The 20642-nt window shown below is 44.5% G+C and overlaps 1 protein-coding gene across 1 annotated transcript; it reads right to left on the bottom strand.

Annotated features, from left to right (window-relative positions):
- Positions 1 to 14945: 14945 nt before the first annotated feature.
- LOC134607882 (cold-inducible RNA-binding protein B-like) lies at positions 14946 to 16243 on the bottom strand. The gene has a single exon (XM_063450464.1). The coding sequence runs from the start codon at positions 16168 to 16170 to the stop codon at positions 15658 to 15660; it is 513 nt and encodes a 170-aa protein (XP_063306534.1). The 5' UTR covers positions 16171 to 16243; the 3' UTR covers positions 14946 to 15657.
- Between the last annotated feature and the right edge of the window lie 4399 nt (positions 16244 to 20642).

Below are 20642 nucleotides of genomic sequence, written 5' to 3'. Positions count from 1 at the left end.
TTACAATGGAAGCAGTAGGACTAATCACAGACCTACTCCACCCGACATTTGCCCCTTCTCCTAAGGGAAAATAGCATTCCTTTCAGAACTACCCAAATCGTAGTGCCAAGGATCTCCCAGAGACAGACAGGACTTCAGCAGATGTTCCTCTACAAATTTCAGCCAGTCACGTGATAAAGTGTGGAACAATACTGTATTCTCTTCTCAACAATTACAAATCTTTACTTGGAAACCATATTATATCCTGGCCATCTGTGATGTCCAGTCTTTGTACACCATCATACCACATAATTTAGGATGTGAAGCCTTAAAAATCATTTTATTTAAAGAGAGTAATCTTCTGGATTTTCAATTAGATTGTATTATTGAAGGGATAAAGCTCTTACTACCCAACAACTATTTATGGTATTTAGTCTCTTTTTCCATGCAAAACAGGGTACAGCTGTGGGGACCAGGTTTGCTCCAGGTTATGCTAATCTTTTTATGGCAGATTGGGAAACCACTGCCATTTGGGGTCCCTTATTTCCATTATACAGACAACTTTTTTTCTTCCGGTAAGGCCTGCAGTTATAACTTGAAAATGTTTTTAATCATCTTAACATTAATAATACAGGTATTATTTTAATGTCAGAATTCAGTGAAAGTAATATAATTTTTTTTGATTTGCAAATTTTTCTATTGGGGAGATACACATTTGATCCTTTTTTTCCAGTGCATAAAAAACTTTAATTGATCAAACAAGTTGTCATTATGTACCGTGGGTAAATGGAATACCAAAAAGCCATTTTTTAAAGTCTTAGAACAAATTGCTCAAATGCGTCAGATTTTAAACAGCAAGCTGCTTGTCTGAAAGAAAATTCCTGGAAAAGAATTTAAAACTTGACCTTTTGACCTTTTTTGACCATAAAATATGGTGAAAAATGCGATAGAAATAGCTTCCTCACATATAAAAGTAAAGTAATACTCCATTCCTTCTGATAATTTTAGATTTTAATAACAAAATCAAACTTTTAAAACAAAAAAAAATTAATAAACGTTGGCATCTGCTTAAACGAGATGATTTACTCAACGGCATCATCCCGGACAATCCGTGAATTATATGTAGAGGTGCCCCAGTCAAAAAACTCATCTAACTAGAAACTATACCAAAATGCAAAAGAAACCACAACACTGGCACATTTATATATAGATGTATAAGCTGCATAGTTTGCAAAAGCACAGATTAGAGCCAGAACAAAATTACTCATTTTAAATCCAATGTAACAAGCAAGGTTTTTAGAGATTTTATTTCTTGCAACTCCAAAAACATTAAATATGTGTCAAAATGTCCATGCTGGTTCCAATATGTTGGAATGACAACAAGATGCCTACATGTTAGAGTCAGTGAACATGGGGAGTGGGGCCTGACTGGACGTGTCCTGAACGAGCTCCCAGCCTTTGCTTGATTTATCCTAGATTCTGGAGTATTCTTCGAAATATGCTTATCTGTCATGGACACATTCCCACCAACAAGCCTGTTTGACTTGCGGCCTGCTGCTCCCTGAGGTGGGGAGAGGTCGCTGATCTACCTCCTGAGCCACCCAAACTGTGCTACGCATTGGTTGGTGCCCTGTTCCCCCCCCTTTGGAACGGCGGGGGTGTTCCCAGTCCACTCTCTGTAGGCTCCCTAGCTACACTGAGGGTGCATGGCACTAACAAGGTAGTTGGAGTATTACACACAAGATGGCGGATCCCACGTGTCACATCAACCCTGGCTGGTATTTGGTGCTTAAGTTAAACAAGATCTTCAGCTCTTTTTGGAAGAAACTGACTGCTCAGGTGTGACCTGCGGATACTGGTGTCCTGCCTGATGACTTACCACAAAGTCCACTGCATAAGGATGGCCATGGATTTATCTCTCGAATGGGCCCGTACAGAAAGGACATGGGTTCATTTCTGTTGTGGCTGTCTAACATATCCTATCTCCACGCAGAGATCCAGCAAATGCTCAAATGTGGGTTAATCGATCCGGAGATCTTTGGTGCGGGACAGTGCTTGGCCCATACAAGGCGTGGGTTGATCTGAGTACTGGGCCTAGGACTCTCTCTGGCTTTGTGCCCCATCATTGCCTATCACATCAACACCAGCCTGACACTTGTCTTGCATTAGTGTTGCACCTTTAATTTAAGACCTAATTATTATCTCTTGTTTAATATGTAGATCTCTCATTCTCTTACCGTTTCTGGGGGGTTTTACTCTTAGTTACCCTAACTGTTTCTTAATCACCCCACGATCATAGGCTTTTTTGCTAGACTCCAAAGTGTTTATACTGAACCTTCAACCTTTGTCTAACCTATAATAAAAATCTATGTGTGCTTGCCTGTTTTTTTCCTTCTTCATATGATGGATTGTCTTGCGTTGTATTTCTTGCACATTTTTTAGGAATTTTACAAAGTTACACATAAACATTTAAACATTTTATAACCCACAACAATGATCCTAAATGTCTAATAGCATAGGGCATACAGAAACGTAATAAACCTTGGAGGAGTGGTGACATTAAAAAAATTCTGGGAAGCACAAAAATTACTGGGTCTATAACTTAAAAACTTTATCACCAGATGGACTGAATGCTGATTTTGACTTATCCAATTTTCTTTCATTTTTACCTTTAAGGTATACATCCATTCACACAGATATGTATGTGAATGTTTTTCCCTTCATTTATTATTTATATTTATTATTATTTTTATATTTGTATTTTTTTTTAAAAGTCTTATGGGCCCTGTAGTATTCATTTTATAGATTATGACTCTGCATCCTGATCACGTAATGTTATCACGTGATTATGTTGCCGGCCTTTCATCAATCAAGTTATGGAGCCCAACCATATATCCTACATAGATCGAGTCCACTTCATTTTCACCTAAATTATATGCCCAAAGCTTCCAATCTTCACAATCGGCACATTAGTGCTTTGCCTGGCATCTCCTCTACACTACAGGTACCCCTGGCACTACTGCACCATCTCTGTCTCCGTCCATAGAGCATGTATTTGTTTTTCAAAATATAACGTTTCCTTTGTCTTGTTTTCACATATTGTGATATACAGAAAGCACTATATGTTTTTCTTTTTGTATATATGCATTTCATCTGCTATTACAGATCTCGGATAGAAAAACATCCAACCATATCCTTGAGTGGGGAATATACCGCTTCAAGCTGTTAACTAAGAGCTAATTGGGCAGCTCTCTGTTTGTGAGTTTTATTTTATTTATTCTCCATTTTCTATTCTAGTTACTTACAATATGTGTTGTCCTATCTTTATCACATTATTGGATTCCCCTGTTTTTTGTTTATTGTTGTAACATATTCATCCTCACCTTGCGGTCGGCCGTGCATCTGCATGAATAACACTTGCGGCATGTTAATGGACACCGGGCGCTGCGGATCCACTGCTAATTATACCCCCACATCCGCTCACGTGATTAACGACGTCGGCGTGCACGTGACGTCATGCATGCACCGCGCAGGCACGTTTTGGGGTCAAAGAGCGATCCCGGCCAATCAGAAAGGTAAAGCAGGTATAAAAACCTAGAATTACCTTTCCTCATTGCCCTGTCGTGGTTTCCCTAGTGGTTGTCCGAAAGCACGTTCCTTATTCTGGTTATTCGACTTTGGCATTGATTTTGACTTCCCTGTATTCTGGTATCCCTGACCTCTGGCTTTCCTTTATCGTTGTGTCCCTTTCTGTGTCTCCTGACCTCGGCTAGCACTCTGACTATTCTTTGGTACGCTAGTCTGGTCATTCTAAGGCCCGGTAATACGATACATATTAGTCACCTGTATAACACAATTCTATGTGCTGGATCATATAGTAACCCTGACAATTGTATCCCATCTGAGACACACCACTTCAAGCTGCATTTGATTCATAGGCATGCGCAGCCTACTGCATTAGGGTGTGCACCCTAAAGCACAAACACACACACCGCATGTATATGTATATGTGTGTATACACACATATATATATATATATATATATATATATACATACACACACATACAAATACACTCTTGCATACATACATATATACATACATACATACACAGACCCCTCAATATCAATACAAACAGGCTTGTAAGGTGGTGGTGGGGCTATTAATGGCTATTAATGTGGCGTGTGGGTCTAGTAAGATGGGTAGTTGGGCTTGTAATGGGGAATGGGACTAGTAAGGTGGAGGCTAGTAATGTGGGTGGTGGGTGTAGCAAGGTGGGGAGTGGGTCTAGTAAGGTGGGAAGTGGGTCTAGTAATGTTGGGGATGGGGTAGTAAGGTGGGGAGTGGGGGTAGTAAGGTGGGGAGTGGGTCTAGTAAGGTGATGAATGGGTCTAGTAAGGTGGGTGGTGGGGGTAGTAAGGTGGGGAGTGTGTCTAGTAAGGTGGGTGGTGGGGGTAGTAAGGTGGGTGGTGGGGGTAGTAAGGTGGGGAATGGATCTAGTAAGGTGGGTGGTGGGGGTAGTAAGGTGGGGAGTGGGGTAGTAAGGTGGGGAGTGGGTCTAGTAAGGTGATGAATGGGTCTAGTAAGGTGGGTGGTGGGGGTAGTAAGGTGGGGAGGGGGTCTAGTAAGGTGGGGAGTGGGTCTAGTAAGGTGGGTGGTGGGGGTAGTAAGGTGGGGAGTGGAGCTTGTAAGGTGGAGGCTAGTAATCTTTGCAGTTGTTTACCTCCACGGTCCAGATAGTACAGGTCATCAAGAGGGGTGACCTGAGAGTCCAAAAAGTGAAGTCTTCCGTTGTGCAGGCTCAGGGATCAGGGCGGAAAGGCTGTGAGATGGACGTTGCTCTCCCGTTCTGGCCCGGGCCTCACCCTTGCCGTGACTCAGCCTCCGCGTGATGTCACGGAATGCGCGGACACTACAGGGGAGGTCTGGAGGAGAAAGTCTGTCTTACACTATGCGGCGAAACCGCTCGCATAGTGAAGGATCTGAACGAGTCGGGAGGAAAAAATATTTAGGGGCACGGAGCCTCAATTTTGAGGCTTAATTAGGGTGTGCCCAGGCACACCTGGTACACCCCATGCGCATGCCTATGATTTGATTGTACGCCCACTTACCCAGCAGGCTCTGCCCAACCTTAAACCACATATCCTTGACAAGGATTATATTGTCACACACTGATGCACGCAAGCTAGTTTTAGCTCCACACTTGTGAGTGTATTTTCACTTGTTTTTTTATATACCATTTTCCAAACAATATCACATCATTGGATTCTTTCTATGCTTATTGTCATTGCATATTTAAATTTAAATGATCTGTTGTAGACACCAGACTACGATTTAAAATTAATCTACCAAGGACTTAATACCCACTATTATTCTTGTCGGGATATTGGAACATTATATCAATTGCATTTTATTCATTTACACAACTCTATTCCTTTCAATTACCACTAGGCACAACCTGTGTAGTTTTTTTCTGTATTTTCTACTATTGATCTTGGGATTTAGGTTTACCCAAGTTACAGAACCCCTGTAGGTAGTAGGTAGTAGTAGTAGGGAGGTAGTCGGAACTGGTGTATCACATTTTTAAAATGACTGGCCAAAAGCGTTGTCGCTTATCCCTCAAGCAAAACTATTTTTTTCTTCTTTGCATCACACATGGATGAGATGTGAAGTCAGACAATCTGACAATTATGCATCCTGTGATTTCACTGCTCTTCTGCGTCAATGAAAAGAGACAGTAAAACATGATTGCGTGATAGTTTTTGCTGTGTGACTTGCCTCAGACAGCACTCCAGACACTGCCATGTATGATAGATATTGTCTCTGACAGAGAATTGCTATTCTGTGAATTTGCACAGTGGTATTTTGCCTCAGCTTTTGACAGCACACATGTGGTCACACACTCACACAGTTCACACACCCCCTCCCACATATCTCCTATGCACACACTGGCACATTAAATTCCCATTCTAGAGAGCCGTAGTAGGCATGCCCAAAATGGCCATGGCAAACCGGGCAAAAAAAATCAGTGTGGCGTTGTGGCCATGTTCTGTGGATGATTGGGGAGATCAAAGTAGCACCAGTCCAAAGAAGGAAAGAAGGTCCCTGCATTAGGCGGTAGTGCTTTGGTTCTGCATGGTCCAGCATCAATGAGAGCCTTGCCGCTGGTTACTATGGCAACGCTCTCGTTGCCAGATTTAACAAGGGAGACATAGTCTGCACCAGCTGGAAAGTGCACTTAGTCCACTAGATCACTAGGATACACCCCTTCACTTGGCCAAAGTAACAAATAGGAGGGGGAATAAATCTTTTTTCCAATAATAATTAATCTAATTAACAGTTACTAATATTTTGCTCCTAATTTGCACCCTGAGGCCCTATGCCCACCACACTCAACACCCCCTACACATGCATACACACATACACACAATGCCACTATACAAACACATGCAAACTAAACCCCTATATACACATACTGTAGCTCCTAGACAAAACTACAAGCACACTAAAGCTCCTTTACACACAAACACACATACTACTGCCAGAGCCAGTCCATAAGACTTGGCGGGGCCATGGCTCGAGGCAGTGGCGTACATACCGGGGTCGCAGGGGTCGCGGCTGCGACCGGGCCCGGCCCACCAGGGGGCCCGGCCGCCCCTGCGACCCGGTATGTACGCTCTGGGCCAGCCTCTTCTCCTAGGGGGCCCAGGAGCCGGCCACCTCCGGGATGTCTGTCCTCTTCAGCTCCCTCGCGCACCGCACTGATACCGGAGCCGGAAGATGATGTCATCTTCCGGCGCCGGTATCAGTACGCGGCGCGCTAGGGAGCTGAAGAGGAAGCACTCAGGGGAGAGTGCTCCCTCCGCGCCCGCAGGACCAGCCAGCCCGCCGCGTGACCGGCCCCCCCAGGAGCCCAGCAGCACCACTGGACCCCAGGGAATCCCCTCAGCACTCCAAAAGGTAAGGAGGCTGGGGGGATTAAATAAAAAAAAAAAACATGTGTAAGTGTAAGTGTGTGTGAGTGTTAGTGTGTGAGTGTGTGTTAGTGTTAGTGTGTGTTAGTGTGTGTGTGTGTTAGTGTGTGTGTGAGTGAGTGTTAGTGTGTGTGTGTGTGTGAGTGAGTGTTAGTGTGTGTGTGTGTTAGTGTGTGTGTGTGTGAGCGTTAGTGTGTGTGTGAGCGTTAGTGTGTGTGTGTGTGTGTTAGTGTGAGTGTTTGTGTTAGAGTGTGTGCTAGTGAGTGTCAGTGAGTGTGTTACTGTGTGTGTCTGTTACTGAGTGTGTTTCTGTGTGTGTGTGTGTGTGTGTTAGTGAGTCTGTTTGATGTCTGTTAGTGAGTGTGTGTTTGTCAGTGAGAGTGTATGTTTTGTAAGTGAGTGTGTATGTATGTCTGCCGCTGAGTGTGTCTTTGTCAGTAAATGTGTGTGTCTGTTAGCTAGTGTGTATGCATTTGTTCGTGAGAGTGTGTGTGTGTCTTCAGCACTTACCTTTCTCCAGCGCCGGACTCCCATGGCGCTGGGGATCCCTCCGCCTCTCAGCTCCGAATGCGCATGCACGGCAAGAGCCGCGCACGCATTCAAACCGCCCATAGGAAAGCATTACTCAATGCTTTCCTATGGACGTTCAGTGTCTTAAAATGGCGGAAGCGCCTCTAGCGGCTGTCAGTGAGACAGCCACTAGAGGCTGGATTAACCCTCAGTGAAACATAACAGTTTCTCTGAAACTGCTATGCTTTCAGCTGCAGGGTTAAAACTAGAGGGACCTGACACCCAGACCACTTCATTGAGCTGATGTGATCTGGGTGTCTGTAGTGGTCCTTTAAGTGTGTGTGCATCTGCATGCAGTGGCGTACATACCGCGGTCGCAACCCCTGCGACCAGGTGCCCGCCGCCATGTGTTGCTGCCCCGGCACGCGCAGAGTAAGCGCGAGGGGGGGGGGGGGGCACGGATCAATTTTCGCACCGGGGCCCCATGGGTCATGTTTACGCCACTGGCTCGAGGTGGCACTTTGACAGTGGCTGCATTTTGTTGCCCCTGTACACTTTAACCAGCCTGCTGTGGAGCCCGGGCCGCCAATTTGCATATATATATATATATATATATATATATATATATATAGCGAGTGCCACTATGTACATATATGCAGATCCGGGCCCCTAGAAGTTTGTCCTGTGAAGAGAGGGCTTGGGAGTCTAATCTTCCCCTCCAGCATAATCAGCATGCTGTGCAAAGCACTTCCATGGCAATGTGCAACGCAGCTATTACCCCACTAATTAGAAATCATATCCCTGTATGTTATGTTGTTGCAAGCAGGCCCGGACTGGCCATCGGGCACACCGGGCATATGCCCGGTGGGCCGCGGTGGCCATGGGCCGAGGCCGGCAGGGGAAGGTCCCAGGATCTCCCCTGCCGGTCTATGCAGGGCCGGCACTATCCGAGCGCCGGCCCGCTGTGTGCCATGAAGGGCCGGTGAGGAGATCAAAGATCTCCCTCACCGGCCCACTTTAATAGAGCTGCGGCTGGGGAGGGAGGGAGAGGACCCGGCGGAGCTCTATCTTGCAACTCCGCCGGGTTCCTCTCGCGAGATCCGGCGCGTTGCCGACTCACCCACTGGACCACCAGGGATGGATGGCAGAGTGCCGGTCCCCCACCCCCACCTCTCCATGGTTCCACCATGCCGGTCCCCCCCTCCCAGGGTAAAGGTAAGAAGGGAGGGGGGGACATAATGCCTTATTATTAGTTTTTTTTTTTTACTACTCCAACACAAAATCCCTTTTAACATGCACACACAGCACACACATCACACACAGCACTCTCACACACAGCACTCACAGCACTCTCACACACAGCACACACAGCACTCTCACACACAGCACACACAGCACTCTCACACACAGCACACACAGCACTCTCACACACAGCATTCACACACATCACTCACAGCACACACAGCACTCTCACACACAGCACTCACACACATCACCCTCACACACATCACACACAGCACCACTCAAACACAGCATCCTTCACACACACTGCACTCTTCACATACACACTACACCCCCTGCACCCCTCACACAGACAGAACCCCAACACACACAATACTTCCAAACATATTTATATCTAGCGGTCTATTAAATAAGCGGTATATTAAATAACACGCATATAAATCAACGTTTCGACCGTCTAGCGGTCTTTATCAAAGATAAAGACCGCTAGACGGTCGAAACGTTGATTTATATGCGTGTTATTTAATATATTTTTTTTTTTATTTACCAAATCCATTGAGTGCTCTCAATTTGTCCTGTTTATATTACTGCTCAGAGAAGCACCTGGTAGTTGCTATTGAAATTATTTTTGTTTGGGATGAGTGCCAGAAATTGTTGTTTTTTATGTATATATATATATATATATATATATATATATATATATATATATATATATATATATATATATATGAAACATGTGTATTGTTTATTGTGTGTGTGTATATATATATATATATATATATATATGTATATATATACACACACACACTACAGCACCCCTCACACACATACTGCACCCCTAAACACATTACATTCCAGACACACACTAGATCCCTTACCCAAATCTGGATCATATACACACACTAGATCCCTATATACACTCTGATTCCGTTATATACACACACTAGACTCCTGTACACACACACACACTACATTCCTAACATACACACTCTGGATCCCTTATACATACTCTGCCCTGGAAGAGCATTGACCCAACGCTCACTTTGAGAGAGGGCGTGTTTGTCATTGGTGATGACGAAACACTTCCTCTCTGCCCCGCCCCCTTAGTGGGCCGCTGTGCTAAAAAAATGCCCGGGCCGAATTTTTCTCCCAGTCCGGCCCTGGTTGCAAGTAATTATCCAATTGCAGTTTAAACATCTGTATGGACTCTGACAAAACCACCTCTTCAGGCAGAGAATTCCATATCATTATTGCACTTACTGTAAAAAAAACCTTTTTCTTTGCCTTAGATCAAATCTCCTTTCTTCCAGCCTAAATATGTGACCTTGTGTCCAACGTATAGCCCTGTTCATGGATAGATTTCCAGATAAAGGTTTGTACTGGCCCCGAATATTTTTGTATAATGTTATCATATTCCCTCCCAGGCGCCGTTTTTCCAAACTAAAGAGATTTACATTTTTTAACCTTTCTTCATAACTAAAATGCTCCATTACTTTTATCAATTTTGTAGCTTGTCTCTTTTTCTAGTGCCATGATATCTTTAGAACAGGTGCCCAAAATTGCACAGCATATTCAAGGTGTGGTTTTACCAGCGATTTATAAAGAGGCAAATCTAGGGATTATTCTAACTTACAGTGAACGAATAATCTAAATTTTATTAAAGACAGGAGGCGAATATTTGCTTATCTTTCTTTCCTGGCTAATCATGGCAGCATTTAACATATGGGTTAGCTCCTCCCTCCAGCCAATAGGACAGGAAAAACAAATAAAGAATTCAATTATCCCTGAGGTATAAGAGATCCCAGAAGACTAGGTTCCTCAGTCTTTTTTTTCCTGTCCTCCAAGCCAGACAGGACAGCTTGTATTTATTACAAGGATACTTTCTTTTATGCTCACCTGGCTATGTCCTTCAGCTTTTACCAGGTACATGTAACCCACCTCTTAGTAGCTGGGGACCCCTGCTAGCCAGAGGAGTTAGTGTTCCTCTGGCATCCTCCTGAGAGCTGCTGAATGCCTGCTGAATCTTCATATTCTAGCGCCAGATTTCCGGTTTGGCGAATCAGGACGCCCGCACATGCGCAATGGTAAGTGGACGCGAGCAGCCCTTTGTTCACCAGTATTAAAAATGGCGGCTCCGGGCGCTCGCGGCGTATCGCGCATGCGCGAGTAAAGACACATCGCGCCTTTTCTATTTAAAGGGAAAAAGTGCGGTTTAAATTTTGCTGCGAAATTCAAATCCCTCAAGAAATACTTACTGCTCTCTGGGAACCAAGCTCCCTCACTCTGCAGGTATTTATTTATTCCATTTTTTTCCATTTTTAGGATACCTTTGGTATAAATGGGTTTTTTTCTGTTAAAATATCCTTTCTTCAATCTTTTTTTTTTCACAGCCTGAACTTGTGTTCTTATAATGGATCACTCTCCCACTTCAGCTAAATCAGCGATTCTAGGTCATAGGTGAGCATTGATTTATGTAATTTATTTTTCATAATAAAAAGAGTGCAATAGACTTCTGTAATTTCAGCCCTCAAGACCGGACAGGCCCTAGATCTCCTTCCAGGAGAAGGGATAAACCGGCAGCCTGCGTTGGATGTGGCTCCAGACCCTTGGATAACTGCAGGCTATGTAAAAGATGTTTGACTCGAGTTGCAGGAGAATCTGAATTCCAGCAGCATCCACAAGCATCCACCTCTGCCCAAGATATAGCCTCATGGATAAAACAAGCAGTGGCGGAAGGCATTGCTGTATCACACAAAGGCAAACGTCCTAGATGTGAATATCCCCATGAAAATCACGATTCTTTAGACAAAGATTTTGGACACGATTCAGGTTCCCTGAACTTGGAACAGATGTCTTCCAGTGATGAGGAATACTCCTGCCCCCTAGACTCTAAAGCAATAGAGCGTTTGATCTCTCTCGTGAGAAGAACACTGGAATTACCTGACGAGGTGATAGAAACCTCAGCAGCGGACAAACACTTCGGGGATCTCAGTAAAAGGAAACCTTCATTTCCGGTACACAGGTCTATTAAGGATCTTATAAGTAATGAATGGAAGACTTCAGAAAAGAGACTTTCTCTACAAAACCATCTGCCAAAATTATACCCCATACGTGAGGAGGATTCCAGACTTTGGACTTCTAACCCAAAGGTTGATGCCTCAGTTATTAAGGTGGCTAAACGTTCTATTCTCCCGATAGATTCCAATGCTTCACTAAGAGACCCTATGGAGAAAAGAATTGATGCTGACATTTCAAAATGTTTTTTAGCAGCTGGTATTGGATGTCACCCTGCGGTTTCTATTTCTGCTATGTCCAGAGCTATGAGAGTATGGATCCTGGACAAAGAAGAGGATTTGGACAAAGGGGTCAGAAGACAACACATTGCAGATTCCTTAAGGGAAGTCAGACTAGCCAGTGAATGGCTCTTAGAAGCCTCTACGGATATGATTAAAGTCATGTCGAAGGTTATGGCGTTCTCGGTTGCAGCCAGACGTGCACTGTGGCTCAGATCATGGGGGGCTGATATGGCCTCAAAACATAACTTATGTTCCCTTCCTTTTTCAGGTGAGGTATTGTTTGGGAAACCCCTTGAAGAAGCCATCAAGAGAGCACTCGATGTCAAGCAGGTTCTGCTTCCGCAAGATGGACGTCCAAGAAGACCTCCACTTGAACGTCGTTCATATAGGGAACACCCTTCCTATAGAGACAGTAAGGCTTATAGGCCAGGTCGTGAATACTACAGACCTAACTCCTGGAGAAGTGGTCAAACCAACAAGTCCACCAGAAGAAAGCCTAACACCTCTTCCTTTCGTCCTTCAAAGCAATTCTGAAGATTACTACGCCCAAGCACCTTTGGTAGGAGGAAGACTTATGCATTTCGAAAGGGTTTGGGCAGAGATCCCAGACAAATGGGTGAAGTCGATAATTACAGAAGGCTATTCTCTGGAGTTTATGGACATTCTCCGATCAAGATTTATAAGGACCAGCTTGCCCCTGAATTCACAAAAAAGAGAAGCGTTAATTCAGTACACTGGAGATCTTCTACATCAAAGGGTGATTGTTCCTGTTCCAGACAGACAAATGTTTCAGGGCTTCTATTCCCCTCTCTTCCTAGTGAAGAAACCTGGAGGAAAGTGGAGACCCATTCTGGACTTACATCAACTCAATATTCACTTGAGGGTGAGAAAATTCAGGATGGAATCTCTTCGCTCTATCACACTGGTGGTACGTCAAGGAGATTGGCTAATTTCAGTAGATCTGAAGGACGCTTACTTCCATGTGCCAATAGCTCTTCATCACCAGAGGTTCCTCAGATTCTGTGTAAACAATCTACATTTCCAGTTCCAGGCTCCACCGTTTGGAATCAGCACAGCCCCAAGGACCTTTTTGAAGATCCTGGTGACAGTTATCGCGTTACTCAGAAAGAAGGGAATAGCATTATTCCATTACCTCGACAATATCCTGATAGTCACTCCAACATGCGAGGTTTTGCTAACACATCGACTGAGGGTACTCCAGACACTAGAACGCTTTGGCTGGTTAATCAACTACCAGAAGAGTCAACTTCTGCCTGCCAGAAGGCTGGTGTTTTTAGGAGCGGAGTTCGACACCATGTCAGCAGTAGTGTCTCTGGCCCATGACAGAAAACTGAGTATACTGTCACGCATTCGGGAATTTCAAATCGAAAAGACGACTACAGCAAGAAAATGTATGAGAATCATAGGTTCCCTTTCCTCCACGATTTGCCTATTGAGATGGGCTCAGTGGAACCTCCGCTCTCTACAAGAATACTTCCTTCAGAAGTTCGATTCAGGCTCACAGGAATGGGAAATGAAGATGTCCATTCTGGATCACATAAAGTTGTCCCTCAACTGGTGGCTTTCTAGGAAAAACCTATCCAAGGGTTTCCCTCTGAGGCCTCCCTCAGAGGGAAACTGGATGATAATCGCCACGGATGCCAGTCAGGATGGTTGGGGTGCACATCTGAAAGACCATTTTTGTTCAGGCTCTATGGCCCCTGCACACCCGTCATCTTCCTTCCAATATAAGGGAATTGAGAGCAACCTTCCTGGCCCTTCTACACTTCAAGCCTCTCATTCAGAATCAATGGGTGAAACTGAGGATAGACAACAGGGCTGCTGTTGCATACATCAACCATCAGGGAGGTACCAGACGTTATGCACTGATGAAGGAGATCAAACCAATCATGAGTTGGGCACAGAAAACTCTAGCCGGGCTCTCTGCCCTATACCTTCCCGGGAAGGAGAATACGATTGCGGACTTTCTGAGCAGACATCAAGTGAAGGAGACAGAATGGAAGCTATCCAATTTGGCCTTCCAACAACTGGTAATGAAGTGGGGGCTCCCACAGGTGGATTTAATGGCTACTGCTCAGAATACTCATCTTCCATGCTTCATGACAAGGAGATTTCACCCTCTGGCATATGCTCAAGACACCCTTTCATCAAGATGGCCGTTTCAGCTGGCATATGTATTCCCTCCGATCCAGCTCATTCCCGCCCTCCTGAAGAAAATCTCCAAAGAACGATGCAAGATAATAGCTATCATCCCATTCTGGCCCCGTCATCCATGGTTTCCCCTCTTGAAGAGTCTGTTGATAGACAAACCATGGGAAATTCCAGTCTTCTGGAATCTTCTGTCCCAAGGACCTCTACTACACCCGGAGCCACACAAGCTGCGTCTTCATGCATGGTTCTTGAAAGGAAATCCTTAAGCGAACAGGGTTTTCCTGAGGATGTTGTTTCCACCTTGTTGCGTTCCAGGAAAATTTCTACCTCTTCTACGTACTATAAGATATGGGGGGCCTTCACGGAATGGCTTCATGAAGATGTGAAGGATTTAAAGTCACCTTCTATTTCTCAGGTTTTAGGATTCTTACAGGCCGGGTTGGATAGAGGTCTAAGTCTGAACACTCTCAAGGTTCATTGTTCTACTATCTCTGCCATGTCAGGTGTCAGATGGGCTGTAAACCCCATGGTAATACGCTTTATGAAAGCAGTTCTTAGGATCAGACCACCGATCCGGGCATTCAAGTGTCCCTGGGATTTGCCTTTGATCCTACAGGCCTTGATGGAACAACCTTTCGAACCATTGGACGAAATCCCTATGTTATCCCTGACTCAAAAGACTCTGCTTCTATTGGCATTGGTTTCTTTTTTTTTTTTTTCTTTTCAGATGGTCTTTTAATAGGCTTCGTGAAGCCAAATGAAATATCGAGTACAAGAGTTCTGTAACCATTTTAATACAATATTCACATTTCTTCCAGTAAAAAATAAAAAAAAAGGACAATATAAACAAACATTTTTTGAGAACTTCTTTTGACAATGTTACTGGAGAGATTGGATAGGAGGCTTGCTTTAGTTATATCAAGGAGGTTCAGCCACTATTTACATCGCACCCAGGCTCTGTCCTGCCTTGTTACACTAAAGGAATGTAAAAAAAAAAATCTCAAGAAAATAGGGGCACTCTTGACCCCTGTACTATACAGCAGCAAGTAGTCAAAATAAGAAAAGGGAAAAAACTGCAGTTTCCATATCCAGCAGACATGACTTGCTCATATGAAGGCTTTGTTACACCTCAATGAGCATGACTCTGCAAACAGAACCCCACCTCCCCCTCCATTGCACTCCACATAATAGGAGAGCTCAAAGCCCGATCAGCTCCAGTGGAACAGAAGGCTAAAAATATCCCATCCATATGAAAATCAACTTTGTTTAAAAAATAAAGTAAAGCAACAAAATTAATAAGTGTCCATTGAACAGTTTTGGACACAGCTGTTCCACATTTAACACAAGCTGTCAGGTTAACCAAAATGAACGGTTAATAAAAGTGAACACAAGTAGATGCAACTACATATTAACGATTCTGCGAAGCTCCAAAAATCTTTATAAATACAGCCATTGGAAGGACGATCTTGAGTCAGGAAGGAATTTTTACTCGTTGTGTGTAGCATAACTGTCATAGCTGTCCCTGTAAGAGCCTCCTGAGCGATCACCATAGCTACCTTGACTCCTGCCACTGCCATAGTAATCCCTGGATCCACCACTACCACCATATCCTCCACCACTTCTGTTGTCAAAGCGGCTACTGCCACCATATCCCCTGTCTCCACCACCATGTCCTCTTCCACCACGGAAAAATCCTCTGCCACCAGATGATCCACCTCTGTAGCCTCCTCTTCGGTCTCCTGAGGATTTACCTGCCTGGTCAACACGAATCTGACGTCCATCAACAGACTTTCCATTCATTGCCATCATTGCATCCTTTGCATCATCAGGATTCTCATAGGTGACAAAGCCAAAGCCCCATGACCTCTTTGTTTCACGATCTTTCACCACAACCACTTCTGAAACCTGGCCATATTTGCTAAAGACTTGCTCTAAGTTCTGTTCATCGGTCTCGAAGCTCAGACCACCAACAAAGAGTTTTCCATCATCACTAGACATATTGATTTCTTTTTTTTATATAGATTTTAGCAATCTGCAAACGTAAGCTCCACAATACAGCAAGAAACCTGACGCAAAGACTCTGGCATTGGTTTCAGCTAGAAGAATGGTGGACATAAGAGGTCTTTCGGTAGAAGAACCTTATACCACTTTCTATCATGACAAGGTCGTTCTCCGTCCCAGACCGGAATTTCTGCTAAGGTGGTCTCTCCTTTCCACCTGAACCAAGAGATCGTTCTTCCAGAATCCGTTGAACGAGATGGAAGAAAAGTGTCACATGCTGGACCTTAAGAGGTGTCTTTTGATTTCCATTCAACGGACTAAGGCATGGAGGAAGTCTCCTCAACTCTTCATTGTCCCTTGGGGCTCCCGTAAGGGCAAAGCGGCCTCTGTTTCTACTCTCCGTTCCTGGACTGTCTCCATTATTTCAAGGGCTTATAAGGTCCGAGGAGTTCCTGTTCCAAAATATATAAGGGCACACTCTACCATATCGATTGCCACTTCATGGGCTGCAGAGTCTGGAGTATCACCAGAGAGCATTTGCAGAGCTGCTAATTGGTCTTCTATAGGGATGTTTATTAGTCATTACAAACTGGATGTTTCTTCAGATTCTGATCTGCAATTTGGCCTTTCGGTCCTGAATTCTTGTTCTTCTCAAAGCAAATAAAAATTTCTGAGCATCTATTCTCTCCCTGTGGTATTTACTGCTTGGGTATTCTCCATATGTTAAATGCTGCAATGATTAGCCAGGAATAGGGAAAATGTATTCATACTTACCGTAATTTTCTTTTCCTGGCTATTATTCATGGCAGCATTTGGGTTGCCCACCCATTTTTATTGTGTCGGATCAGCTTGCTACTAGACTGAGGAACCTAGTCTTCTGGGATCTCTTATACCTCAGGGATAATTTAATTCTTTTATTGTTTTTCCTGTCCTATTGGCTGGAGGGAGGAGCTAACCCATATGGTAAATGCTACCATGAATAATAGCCAGTAAAAGAAAATTACGTATGAATAAATTTTCCCTATTACTGTAACTCCCAGCAGCAAAGAAGGTTACAAGGTTGTAAAAAAAAATCAACCAATCATAACACATCATAGAACAATATAGGGCTGTCAGACTCCTCCCACTTCCTCTTTCTTGGTGGTGCAGATCAGCAGTAGAATCAACCATGTAAACTGGAAACATTCTGGAACCATAATTCTGGTGTAACGTAATGAAGTAAATGTCGAGTAGATCAACGTAAGATTTTCACACTAGGAGAGAAGAAGAGAAACTTCGTGAAAGTATGGTCTCTTAGACAAGAGAAAATTACAAGTACGCCCTTTAAAGTGATACCGGTAGCTCAGATTATCTGGTAGGATTTAAAGATCATAATGAGATAAAGTGTGATGTAGGACTAGGTCACCAGGCTAGCAAAAAACGTATACTTACAATAAGCAAATTGCAAGAGAGTGTACAATGCAATAACAGTAGAAAAGGAGACTTACCCTTTGGGGTGGATTCCAGAGTGAACGAAGGGAGGGAAAATATTCGCCTCCTGTCTTTAATAAAATTTAGATTATTCGTTCACTGTAAACTAGAATAATCCCTAATTTTATGGCAAGACAGGAGGCTTCATATTTGTTGTTTTAACGCTCTTGAATAAAGGAACAAGCCGCGTGTGATGTAGGTTTAAAATAAAAAGTTCGAAAGGTAGATTCCCTTGACCAATCTGCGGAGGATAAAATATCCGCCAACGAGCTGCCTGCACGAAAGGCAGAGGATGCGGACGCTCCTGGGCACCGAATGATTGATCAATTCCTGCTTGGGTAAGCAACCATCTTATCCAGCGTGCGATCGTGGGGGGAGAGACCGGTTTGTGAGGTCTAACGTAAGAGACAAAAAGAGGTCCAGTAGGGGAACGTAGAGAGATAGTGTTCTCAATGTAACAACGGGTACACAGGGCTACACAGAGAGACGGTCTGTCGGGAAAGTATGGATAAAATACTGAGGAAGAGTTAGTCTTAGTGCGTCTAGTAATAGTAAATCTGACACCGTCTGGCGCAAAGGTCACAGCATGAGAGTCAAAGGCCTGAATGTCTGAAACTCTGCGGAAGGACACCAGGCACAGGAGCAGGGCCAATTTCGCAGAGAGTTGGCGTAGGGATAAGGCTTCGTTAGAAGGCCAGGAATCCAACAGTGTGAAATATCCCAGAAGTTATTTAGCAGCAGGTGGCCTCGTCAAACGTATGCCCCATAGGAGCCTGCACACGGAAGGGTGTTTCCCTACCAAGGAATTATCAATAGTGTCATGGGCCGCCAAAATGGTGGAGCGAAAAATATTAATCGATCGGTATGATTTACCTTGATCAAAGAGGGATGATAAGAAATTTAAAATTGATGAAAGAGATGTTGAAACGGGATCGAGGTCCCTTTCCAGACACCAGCTGACCCAAATCCGCCATGTGGAGAGATAGGTCCGTCTGGTTCCTGGAGCCAACAAATCCCACAGGAGTGTCTGAGCAGTGTACGAAAGTCCCGCGACATGCCAGGCTCCCCTGAAACTGTCCAAGCTACCAGTTGAAGATGGCCCTGTAGGGCGAGTGGATGGTAATCGCCCGTTGGGTTCCTGAGGACCCGCAAGGAGCAAGGTAGTAGGATGGGGTAGTCTATTGATAGTTCTAGGAGGGTGGGGAACCAAGTCTGGGCCCTCCATAGTGGAGTGATTACTACTATCTTGACCATTTGTGCTTTGACCCAGTGAAGGGTCCGTTGTATCATCGAGAAAGGAGGCCAAGGTTGCAGAAAAGCGTCGACTGCTAGAGATAGAGGGTCTGGTAGTCAGCTGAAAAAATTGTCCGTCTGACGGTTCAGTCGAGATGCAAAGAGGTCGAGCGTGAGGGGCCCCCGTAATAGGTGAATGTGGTGGAACAGGAAGGGGTCTAATTGCCAATCGCTGGCATCTCTCCAATGACGTGAAAACCAGTCCGCGACTAAGTTGTCGGGTCCTGGGAGATATTCCGCTCGAATGGGCAGATTCCTGTCCAGGCAGAATTGGTACAGATCCTTGGTGAGATCGGACAGAAATTTGGATTTGGAACCTCCAAGCCGGTTTACATACCGCACTGTGGAGATGTTGTCCATCCGTAGTACCAGGGAGAAGTTGGAAGCATCCTTGGCAAAGCTGCTGATCACGAAGGATCCAGTAATGAGTTTGAGACAATTTATGTGGAGTGCCTGTTCTGATGGGGACCAGAGACCCCCTGTGGAGGTTCGGGCACATGTAGCGCCCCAACTCAAAAGGCTTGCATCGGATTCCAGGATAAAATCTGGTTGAGATCCGAAGATCGCTTTCCCATTCCAGGCTTCCATATTGTGAAGCCACCAGTGGAGTTCGATGAGAACCTCGTCTGTCAGAGATAGGAATTGGTTGTAAGAGGTTGAGCGATGCAAGTAGGAAGTTTTCAACCGTTGCATTGCTCTGTAGTGTAAAGGCCCGGGAAATATAGCTTGAATTGATGCGGACAGGAGTCCAAGAATGTGTGCAAGATCGCGGAGCCGAGGTCGCTGTGAGGAGAGTCATTTTTTAATTTCTTTCTTTATGTTTTTGATTTTGGGATAAGGCAGCTGCAAAGTCGCCTGAACCGAATCTATTTGAAATCCCAGAAACTGGACTATCTGAGAGGGTTCCAGATCTGATTTCTTGAAATTTATGACAAAACCAAGGTTTTGAAGGAGAGCAGAGGTCATGTGTGTGTGTGTTTGCGAAGCAAATGTTGGTCTTGGGCCATAATCAGGATATCGTCTAGATATATGATGGAACGTACTCCCTGAGAACGGAGTAGTGCCATGACCGGCTTTATTAACTTGGTGAAACACCAAGGGGCGGAGCAAAGTCCGAAAGTAAGGCAGGTGAACTGCCAAATTTCGTCTTGCCAGAGTAATTGCAGGAAGGCACGATGACTCGGTGCGATTGGGACCGTGAGGTAGGCATCCCTCAGGTCGAATCTGGAGAACCAGTCTCCCACGCAAAGTAGGTCCCTGAGAAGATGGATACCTTCCATCTTGAAATGACGGTATGTGATAAATTGGTTCAGTGCTTTGAGAGTGATAATAGGACGGTGGTCTCCCGTCTTTTTCCGTACAAGAAAAATGTTGCTGATGAAGGTGTAAGGGAAAGGCGAAAGTTCGATCGCCCCTTTGTCTAGTAGTTTGTGTAACTCTGAATTTAAGGTTAGTTTGTCTGCTTTCGACATCTCTAAAGGTGTCGGAGAAAAGTTTTGAATGGGGTGTGTGAGGAAATCTATCTTGAAACCCCTGACTGTATGAAGGATCCAGTGATCCTGAGAAAGTAGTTTCCACTGTTGGAAAAAAAGGGTTAATCGACCAGCAATTGGTAAATTTTTTAAATAAGTAAGGTCCATTACCTGAAGCAGTGCGTCCGCGCAGGGATGCCGAACAACGTCCTCAGATAGAGCCTCTGGTGTTGA

This window comes from Pelobates fuscus, chromosome 4, assembly GCF_036172605.1.
Source record: "Pelobates fuscus isolate aPelFus1 chromosome 4, aPelFus1.pri, whole genome shotgun sequence".
Taxonomy (NCBI): domain Eukaryota; kingdom Metazoa; phylum Chordata; class Amphibia; order Anura; family Pelobatidae; genus Pelobates; species Pelobates fuscus.
The sequence above is the reverse complement of the archived record's forward strand: the minus strand, read 5'-3'. Positions and strand labels throughout refer to the sequence as shown.

Excerpts from the sequence above, each read along its gene's own strand:
- LOC134607882 (XM_063450464.1), bottom strand. The coding sequence starts at position 16,170 with ATGTCTAGTGATGATGGAAAACTCTTTGTTGGTGGTCTGAGCTTCGAG.